Below are 18,131 nucleotides of genomic sequence, written 5' to 3'. Positions count from 1 at the left end.
TTTGAGCATCACTAGCCTGTCACGATCACATGCCAACCACATTAGTCAGCAGCGTTTGTGTGTGTCGTGGGTTTCTGGACATGTGTGTCTTTGTGGGTGGCAGATAACAAACAGTTAATGGCTTTTCTAGGTATAGCTCTTAGCTTGTTTAGATTCTGTCACAGGCTGTTTCCCAGCGACAAGCTGCCATATGTTCTTTGAAATTCCCACGTTGCAAGCGGCTGCCGACAGTATGTACACAATGTCCCCGGAGCCAGAGCCAGAATGGCTCTGTTCACTGATGCATTTCATGTGCCACTGTGGGCTGTGTTAGTTTGTTAGCTAGGTCTTGTTGGCAGCACTGCGTGGTGGCTTTGAGAGAAGAAGGTATGGAGTAGGTCTTAATCTTGTCGCTGCCATAGCTGCTGCAGCAGCTCCCATACAAGCGGGGCCGACACCATGGCTCATAGAGCAAAGCACGAGCGAGGAAGTGGCAGATAGAAACATGCGTAAATACAAACACAGGTCATGTATCAGCACTTCAGCTCATGTAGCATTTGTCAAGTTCCAGATCTGTGTGTGTGTGTGTGTGTGTGTGTGTGTGTGTGTGTGTGTTCTCAAGTGGATGAAATGTGACATAATTAAATGTGCAGAGAGGTTTTGTTGATGTAAGAGAATTTAGAGCATATGGGTAAGCAAAAATGTTGTGTGTGGAAATGTGTGCGTCTGTGTATGTGTCAAATGGAGCGCTGAAGTTTCTCATAGGTTTTCAGCATAAAGCCTGTGAGCGAGTGTTTTCACCACAACTCACAAGTGATGTCCAAATCTACACACACATAAATATACACAACATACAGTAATTTGGACACACAAAATCATGCTCTCTCTCTCTCTCTCTCTCTCTCTCTCTCTCTCTCTCTCTCTCTCTCTCTCTCTCTCTCTCTCTCTCTCTCTCTCTCTCTCTCTCTCTCTCTCTCTCTCTCTCTCTCTCTCTCTCACTCACACACACACACACACACACACACACACACACAGCCCAAAAATGCAAGCAGATACATAGGATTACAAACTGAGCAGCTCTACAACCATTCATGTAACCATATTTTCTTTCTCTGTCACACTGCCTCTTATTTTTACGCGCACATACACACACACACAAGAAAGCACACACAGGCAGATGCACACGCACACACACACACACACACACACACACACACACACACACACACAGACACAAGATACAGGGAGGGTAGTTGTACCCTTCCACTCCTGTGAGCATTTAGTACAGTTATGTAATGGTGAGTTTGGATTAATGAAGCATATGGGAGATGGGGCTTTGACTCAGAGGATGGCTGACAGTGTGTGTGTGTGTGTGTGTGTGTGTGTGTGTGTGTGTGTGTGTCTCCTGTTCCTATTTTCAGTAGAGATGGTTAGAGTTTTTCATGTGCACTCATTTGCTGAGACACAACCACAAAAAACACTACTGCCTTAGTTGGGTGTATATTAAAAGATGTAATAATTTATGAGTTCAAAATTCAATTTACGGTTTCACTCTAAACGAATAGTCCTGCTGTCAGGGTGGTACTCAAAGAGTACAGATGACCCCAGCCCAGGGCGAGGGGCGAGGGCCCATGCAAAGGTCATGTTTGACCCTTAAATGAGATCAAGTACAACAATTTAGTGACTTAACTCACTCACTTAACTCATTTTTTTACATGATAAATGCATTAATTGTTGTCATCATAACACATTTCAATTTGTTCATCTGACACTGATCCCAAAAAGGTGCCATCGAGGTTCGACTACACCATTTTCACAGTAACATCTGGGTGTAGATTAGTAGAACACACTTGTGCTGCAAAAATAAAGATGTGAAGTGAAATGCAGATTGACAAGCAAAGTCAGAATGCTTCACTAGAAATCAGTTGGCTCAAAAAGGAAAAGCCAGCATACAGAGAAACAAAGAAAAGAGCAGAGAGGCAGTTACAAAATTTCTAACCAAAAAAAGTGTGAGAAGCAGTGAGCACAAACTAGTGTTGCTAGTGTCATACACTATCATGTCAAGCTATATTGTCAGGAAGGGGCTAAATAATGGTCCAAAGTTAGACTAAATTTTGTCGACGACGTGGCATTACCATTTTCCAAAATAGTGTTTTTGAATAATTCTGTACAGTGGGGTTTTGTAATTGCCTAAATTAGGTAAGAGTGAAAAACAGAGTCTATTGTGAATCAAAGAGCCCAATTGTATTCATGACAATGTTAGTCCCCATAGTAGCCATTTCATTGTAGTGGGACCAGTTACAGCCCATGTTGGTATTAGAGTTTAGGCTAGATATTGGTTGTGGTGTTGTAGTGGGTGTGGGTGAAGTGTCCAATATGGAAAAAAAAATTGTCCCTGCAAAAGTTATGTACAACTGTCCGTAGGTGGATTTATGCCCTAACCTGAAGGTCGGCATACCCCAAAGATAAATCTGATTTAATCATGGGTGTATTTATAAAAACGTGGATGCAACATCGAGACGCATTCATTCCTATGGAGCTACAAAGTGGTGCATGAAGCAAAAAATGCTCCATTGCCACGGTATGAAAGTACCCACATCCTCTGCATTAAGGGACTCATAGAGGATGTGCACGAGGGACTTATGGCGGTTGAGTGTGCCCGAATGTGCTCTGCTGGTTGAGCGGCTGACTTCCAGTTTAGCGCTTCACTAGCTAGAATGGCAATCAGGTAATTTAACCTTGCGGCTCTTTCATATTTTCCAAATGTTATCAAACTTAAAGGATTAAATCTTGAGAGTGAAATGAGGTTATCAGAGGTTTTGACACTCACAAAAATGTATCCACTGATTTATAGACATCTCTCACAATGTAAGTCAATGGAAAAAACTCTCTCTGGGCTCCATGGCATCACATGACGGATGCGTAATTTGTAGTACCAGTTTTAGCCACTATGTAAAATTTGCTTCAAGGCCTAATGCGTCAATATTCATTATAAGACAAAATAATTAATTAAATTTTTAAGAGAAAATTATGTTGATTTTGATCTGGGTTTTTTTATTATTTTATATTATGTTGTGTTTTTTTTTCTAATAAAATACTGAATACTTTTATGCCCTCAAGCCTGTAAAAATCCTTCAAATAGAACTTCGTTAAAGTAGCAAAATGTGTCCACCCTAACACCCTAACCTGTGATGAGAGGGTCATTTTTTTGTTCACAAGCCAGAAAAGGTTGAGACCCACTATGTTTTGTTATGCAGCCACAGGGATTTTTGGCAACTACTTTCTTTTTTACTTTTGGTTTGATTCAGAGTCAAGAGTTTGAGATAATTTCTCCTGACTGAAAGTTTTTGTGTAAAGCTCTAGAGGGTTTTTACTCTTTGTTCTGACCAATGTTGTTCTTGAAGAAGATCATGTTTCTCCTATCTTTACAATATAGGTAATTAGAAAATGCAACTATAATTTTTGAGTCTACTTGTATTATGTAACTTAAGAAGGGACAATGTACATTAATTTTACATTTAAACAAATGTAAATGTACCCGAGTTACCTGGGGAGCTAGTTTTAATTGGTAGTCCCTTGCCTGATGTTCAAATGCATCATAAATCCTAATATATATATGATGATGCAGGCACAGTTTGAGTATAGTCATTCTAAAATTAGGTAAAATAAGCTTACAATCATTGCTGACATTATTGGTTCTTAATAAATCACATCTCAACAATACACTTAAACTTGCACTTGGCCTATTTTAATTATTTATGGCAGTTTATAATAAGTCAATATAAGACCACATAAAATAAGTTTTACCTAATTTTCTGTATGAAAGTAAGGCCTCAAATGTAAATGCTTCTTTAGCTTGACTGCTGCCCTCTCCTTCAGAGCCTTCACCTTGATGCATCTGCAGGTCCCTCCAGTATTTATGCTCTGTGTGTTGTATACTGTTCCAAACATCCCATCAACTTGACTGATATTGGCATTTATTTTGATTAAAGCATTCAGTGCTCTCACTTTCCCATGATGCCTTTGCACAAACTCTTTCAGGTGCTGGCTGTGCACCTAGAGGACACTGCCTAACTCTGCATTGGTCCTGTAAGATTTTTTTTGATTAATGACTTGATGTATGGCTCTGGAGCCAAGGCCAAGGCTTATGGAAATCAACTCCTCCTTCTTCACTGGAGTGTGGGAAATGAGTCACAGTGCAGATAGTGTAATTCAATGCACGCCACTTCCATGACCTTCACCATAGACCTATTGCCATTCTGGTCACTGCCACAAGCCAAAACAAGACCATATTAATATTCACACGTAAGCAAATGGGCATGCTCAGACATGCATTTATACATGGGTCAAAACCCATAATGCATTATACTGAAAACCTAAAGCATTTTGAACCTATTCTGATTATGAGGTGATGGATTAGGTTTTTCTGTTTACTAGTATGGTCCTCATTGTATCCTCATGCGACAGTTCGTATGATACCTATCTAAGTGGCATCCCATGAATAATATTGCCAAACTTAACTTTAAGTGATGTAGGTTAGGTTTAGGCAAGTAGGGCTATGTATCTTAGGTTCAGGACTTAGATTTATATAGTGTCTTTCAAGAAACCCAAGGACACTTTACACAACTGAATAAAAATGTTTAAAAAAATGAGCAAGTTAGGAACGTTAAGGAAAAAAAGATGTAAAATTGCGTAGGTTAGGTTTGGTATATATAAGTAAGAATAGTGCGTGAGAGCAGCCTCATGTTACTATATACTATTATTTTAAGTAAATTTATTATGCTTTTCTGTGGTTGATTCGTCCGACAGATTATCAGATTATTAAAAAGATTATCTAGAATAGTATTAATCTGCCAGGTATTTAATTGATTAATTGTTTCTGTAGTCTATAAGCTGTCAGGAAATTGATAAAAAATCAACATCATATTTGATGTGAGGGTCTAAGGGCAGAGTGATGTCGCATGCTGTAAAGCCCCCTGAGATAAACTGTGTTTTGTGATAATGAGCTTAATAAATAAAATTTAATTGAATTAAATTGAACTGAATTGAATTGATTTTGGGGGCTGAAACTATAAATATTTCCCTTAATATGTAAACCTTGCCCACCTGGTATGTAAAATAGATTATGGGTGCAGTCACACCATTTGGTTCATCAAGATTCACTTTTCTCACAGTCACAAGTACAGACTTGGCTGCTCTACAGTTTTCTGTCCCTCGCAGGATTCTCACACTAATCATAACAAATGTGATCGTCATGGTGTGTGAACTGCACATGCTGTTAAGCTTGAGTCTGATCTGCACGCAGATCACAGAATCATCACTTGCAAATGAGTTGTGACAGAGGATCATTGACAGAGTGAAGTGATCAGACAGAGGGAGATGAAAGATTTATGCCTCGGCTATACATGTAAGCGCTGTTTCAATGTCAAATCGGTCGGCTGTAGTGTAACGGATCAATGATCTACAGCCTATATGGAGCCTTCTCTTTCTGCAATTCAGAACAGTACATGAAACTCTGTACTGTCCATAACTATCAATGATATACAATAGAAAGTGTGTGTATGCATGTGTGTTTGTGTGTTGTAACCCCCCTCCATCCCCTTGACCCTGTTGTTAGCTGTGAGGATGAGGGTGTGTTCTGCTGGAGTGGCTGTGCTGATGTCCGCTGGGTTCATGGCTCTGTTAGAGCGCACTTTCAAGGACCTCTGCAGGGACTTTGAGAGTGATTTTTTGTGATCGTGTGCATGCCTGCATGCTTTTTGTTTTGTTGCGGTTGGTTAGCACATATAGGAACGAACGCTGCTTACCAGTCTGGTACATATGTATGTGGATGCATATTATCAATATTTGGTTTTTGTTCTTCTTCTTTTCACATTTGAACAAACTGTAATTATGTTCAGATCTGTGGCAAATTGAAGGATTTTTATGAAGTAATGAATGAGAGTGCAACACTCTTATATGTTACAGTATTTGCTTTGCAATGCCTTCCAATCCGTTTTCTGCTGCCGTGACTACCTTATACTCATTTGTTAGTTTCAGTGTCAGTTACACCATGTCGTCATTCCACACAAAAAGGTCTTTGGTCTTACTTTTCGTCATCTCAGTAGTATTTTCTATAACAGAGCAACAAACTGCAGTGTTGAAATTTTTCTGCCTGTTTACAGTTGTAAACTGGTCCTGGTCATGTGATATGCATTTTCAGGCATGTTTTTATGGATAAAGATTTTTAGAAATAATTCCAAAATGGTGGTGTGAATGGAGACCAGTTTTCAAAATGAAAAGCATTAGTGTGGATGTGGTACAAGAGAGTACTTCCCTTCCCTCTCATTTGTGTGAATATTTATAGCACTGTGACTAGAAGAGTTCAGGCAAGAGTCATTGTCTGATAAAAATCTGGGGAGGGGGGGTGTTTTGCTTTGTTTAGGTTTTTTTTTGTGTCCTTCATTTATGAAACCAAAACTATGATTTCAATTGATGTTAAATTTATGAGTCACTGGCCTCTGCAGTCACCTGATCTGGTTTCAGTTAAAAATCTATGGGAGATTTGGAGCCACGTGTTACGTGAAAAACAAACCAAGCAACAGAAAACCAAGCAAAAAGAACTAATCACCACTTTCTACCAATATGATTATACACTAAATGATAACAATTTTTGGGGGGTTAAAAATGGTGTTCATTCATCAGCAGAGTTCCAGGGACTTGTAGGATCTATGTAAAGGAGCATTGTTTCTGTTCTGGAGGCCTAAAGCAGTCCAGCTTCAGCACCAGCAACTTTATGGTGCTGCTTTTCTGTCACTCGAAAAATTAGTCAGGGCTCCCACCGTCATTTTGAGAAGCGCTGCAGGTTTTGTGCACTGACATTTTTTTCTTTATTTCCATGACACTGCAGTGTGTTTATGTGTGCATGTATTGAGTGAGTGAGTAACTGGATAGTTTGTTGGTCTGTTCAGAAGAGGACATGGAGGCCTGACGCAGTGTGACGCTCCGGCACTGTTTTACAGACTGTGTCGTCATTCCTTACAGGTTTATTCCCCCCGTGAAAGCGATAGATAGGACTTGCTATATGCCTTTGTGTAGCACTGAAATTATTCACGTTTGGTTTTACCTGACAGTGTTGACCACTTGTGTGTGTGTTGGCATGTGCGTGTGTGTCCAGTTAAGCAGCAGCACCACTAGATATGTGTTATTGTCCTCCGCCGGTGCAGTAAGGCTCATAAAAGTGACTCCTCATCTCTTGGCCTACTGGAGGTGTGGAGGATTTATGATGGAGGGAGTGAGAAAGAAAGGCGAAGGAGGAGGGAAGGAGAGAAAAGAACAGAGAGTGGGAGGGAGCGAATGATGGAGAGAAAGGGACGGAGAGCTAATGAGTTAGAGAGGACAAGGGACTGGAAGAGAGTGGGAGGTGGAGGGGAAGGAACGATGGAGATAATTGAAAATGAACGAAAATGCACAGGAAACAAAGGACTGTTTAGTTAGCTGGGCCTGTCCTGCGTGGTCTGCCTCTTTGTATGTTTGTCTGTCTTTAGCCATCTGTCCATCCCTGAGGGCAAGTCCAGTAGCTCACCTCAGATCAGCCTCAGCCTGGGCGTCCACCCCCCAAATCAGTACGAAAATGACAGAAAGGGAGGCAAAGTGAGAAGAGAAAGTGAGACATCCATCATTTCCCCTCAACAGAAACACTCATGGGAAACGCACACACATACCCATACAGATATGCGCACACACAGACCTTAGTCATGCGTGTATGATTTAGCGCAGCACCGTATGTGCTGCTATATACCCTCCTCCTCCTCCTCCTCCTCCTCCTCCTCCTCCTCTCTCTCCTCCTCCTTATTGTGTCTTTGGCTGTTGCATTTCCATGCTGTTCTTTCGCTCTCTCTTGTGCGTCCTTCTCACTCCAGCCTTCCCTTATCTCTCTCTCTCTCCCTCTCACTCACCCTTCTTCACTCACCCTCTCCCAGTTAGTGAGTGTGTAAAAGTGTGTGTGCGTGTGTGTGTGTGTGTGTGCGTGTGTGTGTGTGTGTGTGTTGTGTGCATGTGCCGGGGAGCTCATTCTGTTCCGACTCCAGGCAGAAGATGGTAAGTAATGTCTTTCCTCCTGCATATCTGAGAGAATGTTTACAGGTTTTGAGTGTGTGTGTTTGTGTGTGCAGAAGTAATTTGTGTGCCTGTTTAGTAAGTGACGGATTTGTATTATTAGCTGAGTGGAAATGGAGGGTTGGGGGATGCATTTGCGTGTACAGTGCGTGTTTGTGTTTTTGCATACATATTTGTGTATGCTGCTGCTGTTGAGGATGATGATGGCTGAATGAGGTGCGCCGTCAGGCCGTGAATGACTTTCGGGTGTAGAAGGGTGAGTAATGTAGCGCTGGGAGTGTTGACTAGTTTAAACTAGCTGTAGGGCTACAGGGTGAGGAAGAGGGAAAGGATGAAGGGCGCTTGTGTGCCTGATAGTGTGCTCGTACAGTGTTGTGGACATTACACATTTATAAAAAAGACAAAGAAAGGAGGATGCGAGACAAATGTAGGAATCTCACAGGACTCCATCAGTGTTTAAGTCAAGCAATCAGCTTACAGAAGCAACTTCCTCATTTAGCTGCTGCTTTTACCCAGAGAACCTTACAGTCAAATTGATGCAAGAGAGGAATCAGAAACCCCTTGATCCCAATGCCTACACTGTTATTCCTTTTTCCCTGGAGTTACCATGTGCTTCCCTCTAGTCACCAACACAGCAGCTAAGCCGGAGCGCAACTGTAAATGGAAATGAGGGCAAAATGGATGAAGAAGTGTTGAAGCAGCACCTTCAAAATCCATGATGGCTTTAAACAGCTGACAAGGAGAAGCAGCAGGATATTGATGCAGCCGTGGAGACTCTACCGATGGCTAAATGTCAGGTACAGCGATAAATTTGCAGCCTTATCGATGCTAAGTAACACAAAAGGTTACCACAGTGTGTGAAGAATAGATCCACGCAGGGCTAGTTAGTGCTTTTTGTCTCTGTTTGCACTGCAGTTCTTGAGTCCTGCTGTCTGACACAGACAGCCAAAAAATTCTGAATATAGATGATGTTAAGACAGGACATGAAAATTCAAAATTACAGGTTCAGATTTATGAGGGGACGCAGGGGACACACCCCCCTCAATATTTAGAAATATAAATACAGTTCCACCATAAATTGATGCAGAAAAGACAAACATTGTCATAAAAAAAATTCACCAAAATGCAAAAAAATAAGTGTTTGATGTCAAACAAAACCTACGCCCTTTTCAAAATCATTTGTTTGGATATGGTTTGCCAGAAATCTAAATGACAATAAGAATGTAATCAATTTTCTGGGGAAAATATCCTTTTTCCAATTAACTTCTGTGCCATTATCTAACACGAATATTTATGCTCCCTTATTTTGCTTTCTTTCCAAGAAAATATTTAAAATTGATAACACTCTCATGTCCATAAGGTAAATGTGCAGCATTTTATATAGCTTAGCAGAAACACTAAAAACAAGGAAACAGCTAGCCTGACTCTATCCAAAGGTTAAAAAAAATACACCTTCCACAACTTCCAAAGCACAATAATAAACGTGATATATCTCATGTCTTTATTCCATACAATTGTTGGCATCAACTTTCTGGTGTCCAAGCTGGTTTCTGGCAACCTCAAAAGGACAACAAGACTCAGGAACAAAGATAGTCTGTGTTCGGTTTACCCCAGAGGTCAGAGGTTGGGCTGGGAATGGCGACATACCCAAGTTGAATGCGTTCCAGAAAAACAAGTTGGAAAACCAAGATGTTGTTGGAAATACCAGTTCTAACCTGGTTAACCACTGTTAGCAATACCAGTTGATGAAAACACATTACACCGTAGGCCACCAAAGTGCTAATAAACAGTATATCACAACAGCTTTCACTGTTGTTGATTCGCGGAGCCTTGAATTCTTAAGTCTACGTCAGAAATTGTGAATTTCCAGTGAAAATGGAAAGTGAAACTAGTCTGACTCATAACCTCCATAACAGCCACAATGTTTCATTGTAATGCTTTTTTATACAAATTAAATTGACAAGATATATGTTCAGTCATCAAAGTAATTTGCTAAAATGCGGTTTTCAGACTCTCAGATATGGAGATTTCCAGCTTTTCTCTGATTTTTATCATATTGAACTGAATATCTTTCATCACCTTGGACTTTGAAAAACTGAGATGGATATTTTCCCCTATTTTCTGATATTTTGTAGACTAAAAAAAAATTATTAAAAGATTTTGTTACTTTTGGACAGAGCCAGGCTAGCTTTTTCCACCGTTTACCAGTCTCTGTGCTGAGCTAAGCTAACTGGCTGCTAGTGGTAGCTTCAAATTTACCACAAAAACAAAAAAGGGCATCAATCATCTCATCTAACTTTTTACATGAAATCAAATAAGAAGATCTCCAAAACTTTTCCTTCAAAAAAAAAATATTTTAGAAAACACATGAAACAAGTTGTCTGGCATTGAAAACACAATATAATATTCTCAGTGCATTGACATATTTTTTTTTATCACTTGTGACTTTAAAGTCACAACACAGAATGACTTCATAAGGAGATTTTTGCAGTGTTCAACTCTTTTTTTGCTTTTTGAAAATCTGCTTAGCCTGATCTTTACGTGGCCTGGGGGGAATATAAAACATGCATGTCAAGCTGAAGTGTGGATTCTTCTCTGCATTAACAACAGCTTTCAGTGGCTGGATGGAAAAGGCAGTTTGATATTCATTTAGCCGTGAAGAATGATGCTGCCTTGTTAAATGTCAGGTGCAGAGGGATGGCTAAGGTGGCTTCGTCGTATAGGACGTATTATAATATGTGTGATATATTGTTGCAGAGACCAGATGAAAGTAGCTACGGCCTGAAGGAAAGTGCTCTTTTGTCTCTGATTAATGTACAAACTCTCAGCCCCCCCCCCCCCCCCCCTTTATTTGGCTCGTAGCACCCATAGACCATTTGGGTCAAGTTGCTTGAAGCGTCGAGTCAAAAACACTTCAGCTGAGTCCACTGCGCTCCTTTATGTGTGTGTAAAGTGTGTGCACTATTTTTATTTCTTGTTTTTAAGATAAACACGGCAGATATCTGCAAGTACAGTATGTGTCATAAAGTATTTAGACACCTCAACATGTATGCCTTCTGAACATGCGTCTGCATGTGTGAAGTTTGCATGCATTGTGTGCGATATTATATTTGTCTTGAGTTACTCACGCCCACTGAGTCAGAGAGTTTGCCTCGAGGGCGATGGAGAGAGAATGGAAAGAGTACAAGAGAGCTTTGAACAGCGAGACGGAACGAGAGAGACAAACAGTCAGACAGACAGCGCGGAGGGGGAGAAGACAGACAGGAAATGAAAGGCAGTAAGAGGAATGGATGAGGCCGTCTGACCAGCTGTACTGAGCGTGCTCACTCACCATGTGGGCTGCTGATGAAGAGTGCGAGGAGGGAGTGTTGAACAGCATAACACGGGCCTGTCAAATCAGCTGTGCTAGCTCTCACTCTCCGCTACACTAGCAACTCACTCAACAGCTCATTAATTTCTAATTCATGTAGACATGGAGACGGCCATAGGAGGGAGGTGATGAATGATCAGAGCCGGACGATGGAGCACGCAGCACATGCTTCTGGTCAGCTGTGGTTATTGGCTGTTTGGCTTTTTCCAGAGAGGATTCTGTCTCACCTTTATTTATTCAGAGAGGAGCCGTTGAAGTTTTTTTCTTTTTCAATAACTGGCTGTTTTGAAAACGTAAGCACAAAACTTCAAATCAGCTTAAAGCACTGACAGCACACAAGTTTAATTTGACAGCAAAAGACAGCAAGTCATCAGAATCCTGCGCTGTCAGAGTGTGTGATATCATTTTAGAGATGTTTATGCTGATCAAACTGAATCTGTAACTCAGTTAAGATGCGAGGAATGTGTAATCTAATAACAGATATTCATGACTGAGTGTCTTACATTATTGTTTTGTATGTCAAAACAAAGTAAGATGACTGGGCAGAGGGTGTAAGTGTGGTGGCAGTTTAGAGATGAATTCATAAAGAGCAAATTTGTCTTGGAGAGTTTAGAGTTTCATTGCTGTATTTGGCTTAGCATTTGTCAGTGGATCCCTGAGCTGGTCAGCCAGGAGATACAGGCAGTCATTTGTCACATCATCTGTAGTTCTCAGCCTTAGCAGGTGCGTTTTCATAATCACACAGTATTTAGTCGATACCTCCACACAGGTTTATTGTCCATGTTTACTGGGGACCGAGAGAGGAAGACTGAATTCCGCAGCTCGGACTCAATAGTCATTTTTAGCGAGCAAGCAAAACTGTATTTATATAGCACATTTGATTCCAGGTGGAAGCACAATGTGCTGCACAGAAGGTTAGGTACAAGTTGCAGGCACACAATAAAGCCGTCAACCGACCATAAAAGCGAGTCAAATCCATTAAAATAAAATAGATGAATAATGGATTATCAAGAGAGGCAAAGACATGCCAGTCAGAACTGATATTTAAAAATTCAAAAACTAAAAGAAAGATAACATTAGAATTATCCATTAGAAGGGGATAATATTTAGAAATTCAAATGAATAAAATAACTAAAAATAAAATAAAATAAACCAGTAAAAGTAAAAACACACCCAAGTTAAAACCAATAAAATGAATTGATAAGAAATGAAATAAATTAAAGCAAAATAAAATAAAACAAAATAATAGTTAAAACCATTTTTACACAGAGATTGCACTATAGGACCACTATGAAGTCCCTTCTTTATGCCGCCTCTGCATTTTTACATAGAGCCAAACAACAGTGGCAACAAATGTGTGATTTTATGCCAGTGTTGCAAAACCAAAAGAGGCATGACTGTTGTGACATTCAACAAATCAGCATCGGACTCTAATGTGAGTGTGCTGTCTTAATATTAACAATGGCATTAACATGGGAATAACAATTATTTACCGTCCCTGTTATATGGCAGCTTGTCTCGTACTCCCCTCAGATGGTAAGGAGCTTCCGGACCTGATTGTTTTCCCAATTTGGGCTGCTGTTCTTCTTCTTTGAAATAGTTATCATCTGCTGCTAGCTGACTTTTAGATATCTTGTGGTGAGTCACACACATAGCATGACGTCAAAATATCACACCGATCTTGCCCATGGTTTTGTCCTGACGGCCATCTCTTTTACAAAGGCACAATTTCTGTGCTGTTACAACCTCCACTGCCAACTTAATGGCAAGACATCTCTGTCTTGCTTATATTCTTACTTTGAACAGGCAGTGTAAAAGGGGTTAATAATAATGTTTTTGTGACATTGCCATATTCTTTCACACAGAAAGAGGAACACATGCAGCTGTTTTGGCTCCCTGAGCTGGTAATGCAGCAGTCAACAGTCCAAAATTGCCAGTAAATTAAACAGAATATAATGTTTTCCCAGTGCCAGTCCAAGGAAAATTCTGATCTATTTCTCAGAAATGGTGGTCTTATTTTCATAATTGCAGCCTTTCTGACACTCATGACTCTATGAGTCATGCTAACTTTGCTATCAACAGCTCCACTGTAAAGATGTGGGAAATCAACTCAACTCAACTCCAGCCTCCTGAGGTTTTCCATATAAACTTGAATTTTAACATGGATCATTTCATCACGATTAAAGGTACACAGACATTGGATGGAGTTAACTGCATTAGATCTGCCCCCTGAAAGTCGGATAGTTGAATATTTGTATTTAACAGCTAAATCTGATTTGACTGACATAATTCTGAGTCAGGCCCTAAACCTCCTATGATTTGCTCTCTGGAACTTGCTAGATAACTTACAGCTGCCAGCTCACTTGGTTAACATGTGAATCTGCATTACCTAGATCCCCAGAACAGAGATGACAAATTAAGTAAAGAAACCATTGTCAGAATCAAGTCCTGACAGAAGACTTAAGTTAAAATGGATTTCCCTTAACAACCAATCAAATAGTAAGTTTTATATATCTAATCAATGGTGAACAGGTGGGTCTTTAGCCTGGATTTAAGAGTGGTCAGCATTGTTTAAAGTTTTAGCTTTTCTGGTAATTTGTTTCGCATTTGAGCAGCACAGAAGCCAAAGCACACACAATGCACTTTGGTGAGAAACAATGAATGTAAACAGAAAGTTTGCTTACAAGAAAAATCCACAGAGAGGCTTTAATGACTTTAGTGTAGAGGTGCAGAGTGAGGTCAAATGTAATCTAGAACTGATCAAATTCATTTTCTAACAGCGTTGTGTGAAACGTGATTCGCTTCACAAGTTTGGTTTCAGTTTCTTGGATTGTTTCTACAGAGCAGGCTCTGTGTGGAACACATGGTGCAACATTTTTGGGTGAAAGTTTGCTTTTCATTTGATCAGATAGTGATTTCTAGTAACAGATTTTGCATATGTATAGACTATAGGAGACAGTGCATGATTTCAGTATCGGCAGTGGTTCCCGTTTGTAGTTTGTGGTATTGACCAGTCACGTTTGAATGACAGGTACACAGTCTATTTGGAGAAGAAGCACATTGGCCAAAATGCGATCTCTAAACCCATCAGCTATTATCTAACAACAATTCATTGTTGGTGATTATAAACTAATGAAAACAGTTATGAGTATTATATTTTGTTTCTACCAATAGAAGCACCTTAGTCCTGCACACTGGACCTTTAAAAGGGTTTATTACAAAACAAAGTACAGTTTGAAAGTCTTTTTCACAGAGAGTCGTTGTCCATTGCACAATATTTCAACTTGGGCAACTCGCCCTAGTGATCGTATAAAAAATCTACCAAATAAAAGCAGTGTAATTTTAAAAATGGCACAATAACATTAAAAATAAGCAAATTGCGATGCCATTGGGTCTTTATACAGCTTCTTTTCAAATTTATTTATTTATTATTTTTTTAATAGTGTCAATTTCTGGCCAACATTCCTGTCTGTACGAGGCTATACTGGATTGAGTTTTAAAGCTAGAAAGACCCAATAAATACAGTGGTATCGACCATGTCATGCTAGCTTTCAGCAAGGGGGCCAAAACATAATCAATTGATAGCCCTAATAAAATACTACATATATGCAATGGGCAGTTTCATAATACTTCAATTTGAAATTTAGAGTATGTCGGTCCAGAAATAATCTATGACAATTTATGTCTATTAAAAAAAATATATACCTGTGGTGGGAGAGGACAACAGGTTCATCCGATGTTTGTGTATTGAACTGTCTCCTAAAAGAGTGCTACCTTGCTGCTAACAGTATTTAGGAGATCCTTGTGTAGTTCGCTCTTGAGTTTCAATTTGTAACCTCCTGTGGTTTCCTGCTGGTGTCCATTATCTGAGCGGTAAGTTTGATGAGGGCAGCTACTGTGAATCTGCAGCATTTCAATTAGGAGGGATGAGGTGATCATCTCCTCTACAGCCCCACTTTAAAAAGGGAATTTATTACATAATCTAAAATGTTACTGTTTCATGAGGAAAGGTCGGGAATCATTTAATAACTCAAGTAATAATTCATAGTGAGCTTGGCTTTCATAGCAGTCATTACTTTGCTAGGAATAGATGTGATATTTTTGAATGTATTTCCCAGTTATGTGTCGTTTCTGAGCTGGAAAACCAGCAAAAACCTTTGCCAACGCAGATGGCCATGTTTGTGTTGTGTTTTTGTTTTTGATATTTTGACAAAATACCATATGAATGAAATGCTGTACAGCCGCCGTCTTGGACATAGCGAATGAATTTCCCACTAGTACATGAATGGCATAACAGGGAATCTGTGGCAGAAACATAACCTCTTTCCAGCCTCATTAGTGTAAGTAATAAAAGTCTTCATGTGCCTTTTGGTGGACGCGTTGCTATTAGAAATGCCTGACCACAGCATGAACGAAAATGCTCCAATCATTGTGGACCCCAGTAGAGCAGTAATAGGTGATGCTTTTGGGTGCTAGAAATAAATTACATTGCATTTTCCAGGCTCCTTTTTATTTCCCGTGTGATTTTTGGTCTACATGTCGTGTTAGATAGTCTACTGTGTGCGACATGATGGGGAAGGAGGGATATTAAGTTTAAGACATTTTGGATCAATGGTTGTCACTTGCATTGATTACATGGTTTACCTTTTGTACTGTGTTGTTTTGAGGTTTGTATCCTTTATCAGTTTTAATGATCTGGATTTATGGGAACTTCAGATCCACTGGAAAATATGATGTTTCTAAACAATGTATGACCTAACATAGAGGCAAATACTATGATACACAGCTGGTTTTCTGAGATATTGCAGTTAAATTCAGCGGTGTAATTTTAAGGTATGTCATGCCATGTCAGAAAACAGACATAAATACTTGGTACTACATATGGTACATACAGCAGTGCCATGCCATTGTTCTGATGGTCCAAAGCTTCAGTAATCTGAAAAATGTCCCACTGGAGCAAAAGCCCATTTTTTAACACAATCTGTTATCCCCAAAACAAACATCCCTTCCCCAAAGGCCCGTTCTTCAAAAATAAGGTACACATTCTCCAAAAGGGAAGATAATGGCTAATTTTTTTGCAGAATGATGTCATCTGACCTTCCTAATAATGATGTAATTATGGATGTACTTATGTTTGGATTGTGCTGTTGAAGAGGCAGCCCTCTGTTTTTTGGACAAAATGCTGTTGTTTCATATTGGCTCTTGGTCCATTGGGACATTTTTTGGAGTATTGGGGCTTTGGAATTATGGGCTGGTGGAACAATGGGCAGTGCCCCATACTGTATGTCCTCCAGACTCAGACATTTGGGCTTGAAAGGAGCACTTTTGTCCCGGTTTAGGATGAGTACCTAGACAAGATAGAAGAGCTGTCTTCTCAGAGCAGTAAAAGCTTTCATATTCAGGTACAAACAGAAGACATGTGGATCGGCATTTGGCAAACTTGTAAATTTAAGCTGCATTTGAGAAGATGAAGAATTGACACAGTGTTCAAAATGTGTGATGTTTCCTGTGAAACCTCATCTCCTATTGTTCTGATGGGGCGTGAATCCCCATGCAATTCCTACCTGCTGTCCTGTCCTGTCCTGTCCTGTCTGTCATGCCCTTGGCTGCCTTGGCCCATCCGAGACAGTCACACAGAGACCTGTTACGCAGATGTCCTCCTGAAAGACAGAGGGCGCTGTCTGCTTCACCCGGCAGTCTCTGTGTGCCTCTGTCCCCCTGCTCGACCCGGCTTTGGCTCTGTTAACCCTCTTCTCTTCTCCCCTCCTCTCTCTTTCGTGGCACCAGGCGCGGCTCCCCTCCTGTTCATCCACCCTAAGCATTGCTGAGGTACTCCTGCATGTGTTCTAATGCATCATTACAGCCGTCATATGGCATCGGTTTCTACTGCCCCCCTCTCCACTTCTTACTTCCTGCCTGGAATGATTGCTTCACCCCCTAAACTTCATATCCTTTCCCTGTGTGTGTGTGTGTGTGTGTGTGTGTGTGTGTGTGTGTGTGTGTGTGTGTGTGTGGTGTGTGTGTGCGCGCGCACTGTCCTCTGCCTGCTGCACTCCTGCTGTCTCTCTGTGATTTTTTTCCCCACAATCCTTTCCGTTCCTCCTCACTGTTTTTGTGTGGATGTGGCCTTGTTATGTTCTCTTAATTTTTGTCTTGTAGTAAAAATGTCCTGTTGCCCTCACTCTGGTACTGTATCTAACCTTCGCCTTGTTTCCACACTCACACACCCTCCAAAATAAAATAAAGAAACCTCCATCACTTGGCATTTTCCTCAACTGTGTTTCAACCTCAGAATTGAAGTTGAAAGATGCTTGAATTATGTATTTGAATGAAAGCGATATTGCCTGCACAAACAAAAGTGTGTGTACACACCTCAGTTCCTCTAGAGGGGCCTTTCTCTCTCTCTCTCACACACACACACACACACACACACACATGCACACATGCACACACAACACAGTATCTTGTAAAAGGCCTGGTGAATGTGCTGTAAGCCTTTTCAGTTCTCCTGTGCTTGTTACTCTGGTCAGGCCCCAATGACTCTGATCTGTAAGTGATAAAGTCGTGGCGTCAGTGCAAGGGCGTGGAATAGTGCTGACACTTGTCCAACGTGATATCAGAATCCATTGATTACTTGTAATTGCACAGTAATGAAATCTGGAAAATAATTCAGAAGTGGTCTTAA

The 18,131-nt window shown here is 40.4% G+C and overlaps 1 protein-coding gene across 1 annotated transcript in view; it reads left to right on the top strand.

Moving 5' to 3' along the window:
• gphnb (gephyrin b) overlaps positions 1–18,131 on the top strand; it is an 88,765-nt gene that overhangs the window by 36,178 nt on the left and 34,456 nt on the right. Inside the window, exon 9 of the mRNA XM_042503936.1 lies at positions 17,234–17,275. Coding sequence (XP_042359870.1) covers positions 17,234–17,275 — 42 coding nt within the window. The remainder of the gene's footprint in view (positions 1–17,233; positions 17,276–18,131) is intronic.

Source organism: Plectropomus leopardus, chromosome 16 (genome assembly GCF_008729295.1).
Source record: "Plectropomus leopardus isolate mb chromosome 16, YSFRI_Pleo_2.0, whole genome shotgun sequence".
Taxonomy (NCBI): domain Eukaryota; kingdom Metazoa; phylum Chordata; class Actinopteri; order Perciformes; family Serranidae; genus Plectropomus; species Plectropomus leopardus.
Note: the sequence above shows the minus strand (reverse complement) of the source record. Positions and strands in the feature narration are given on the sequence as shown.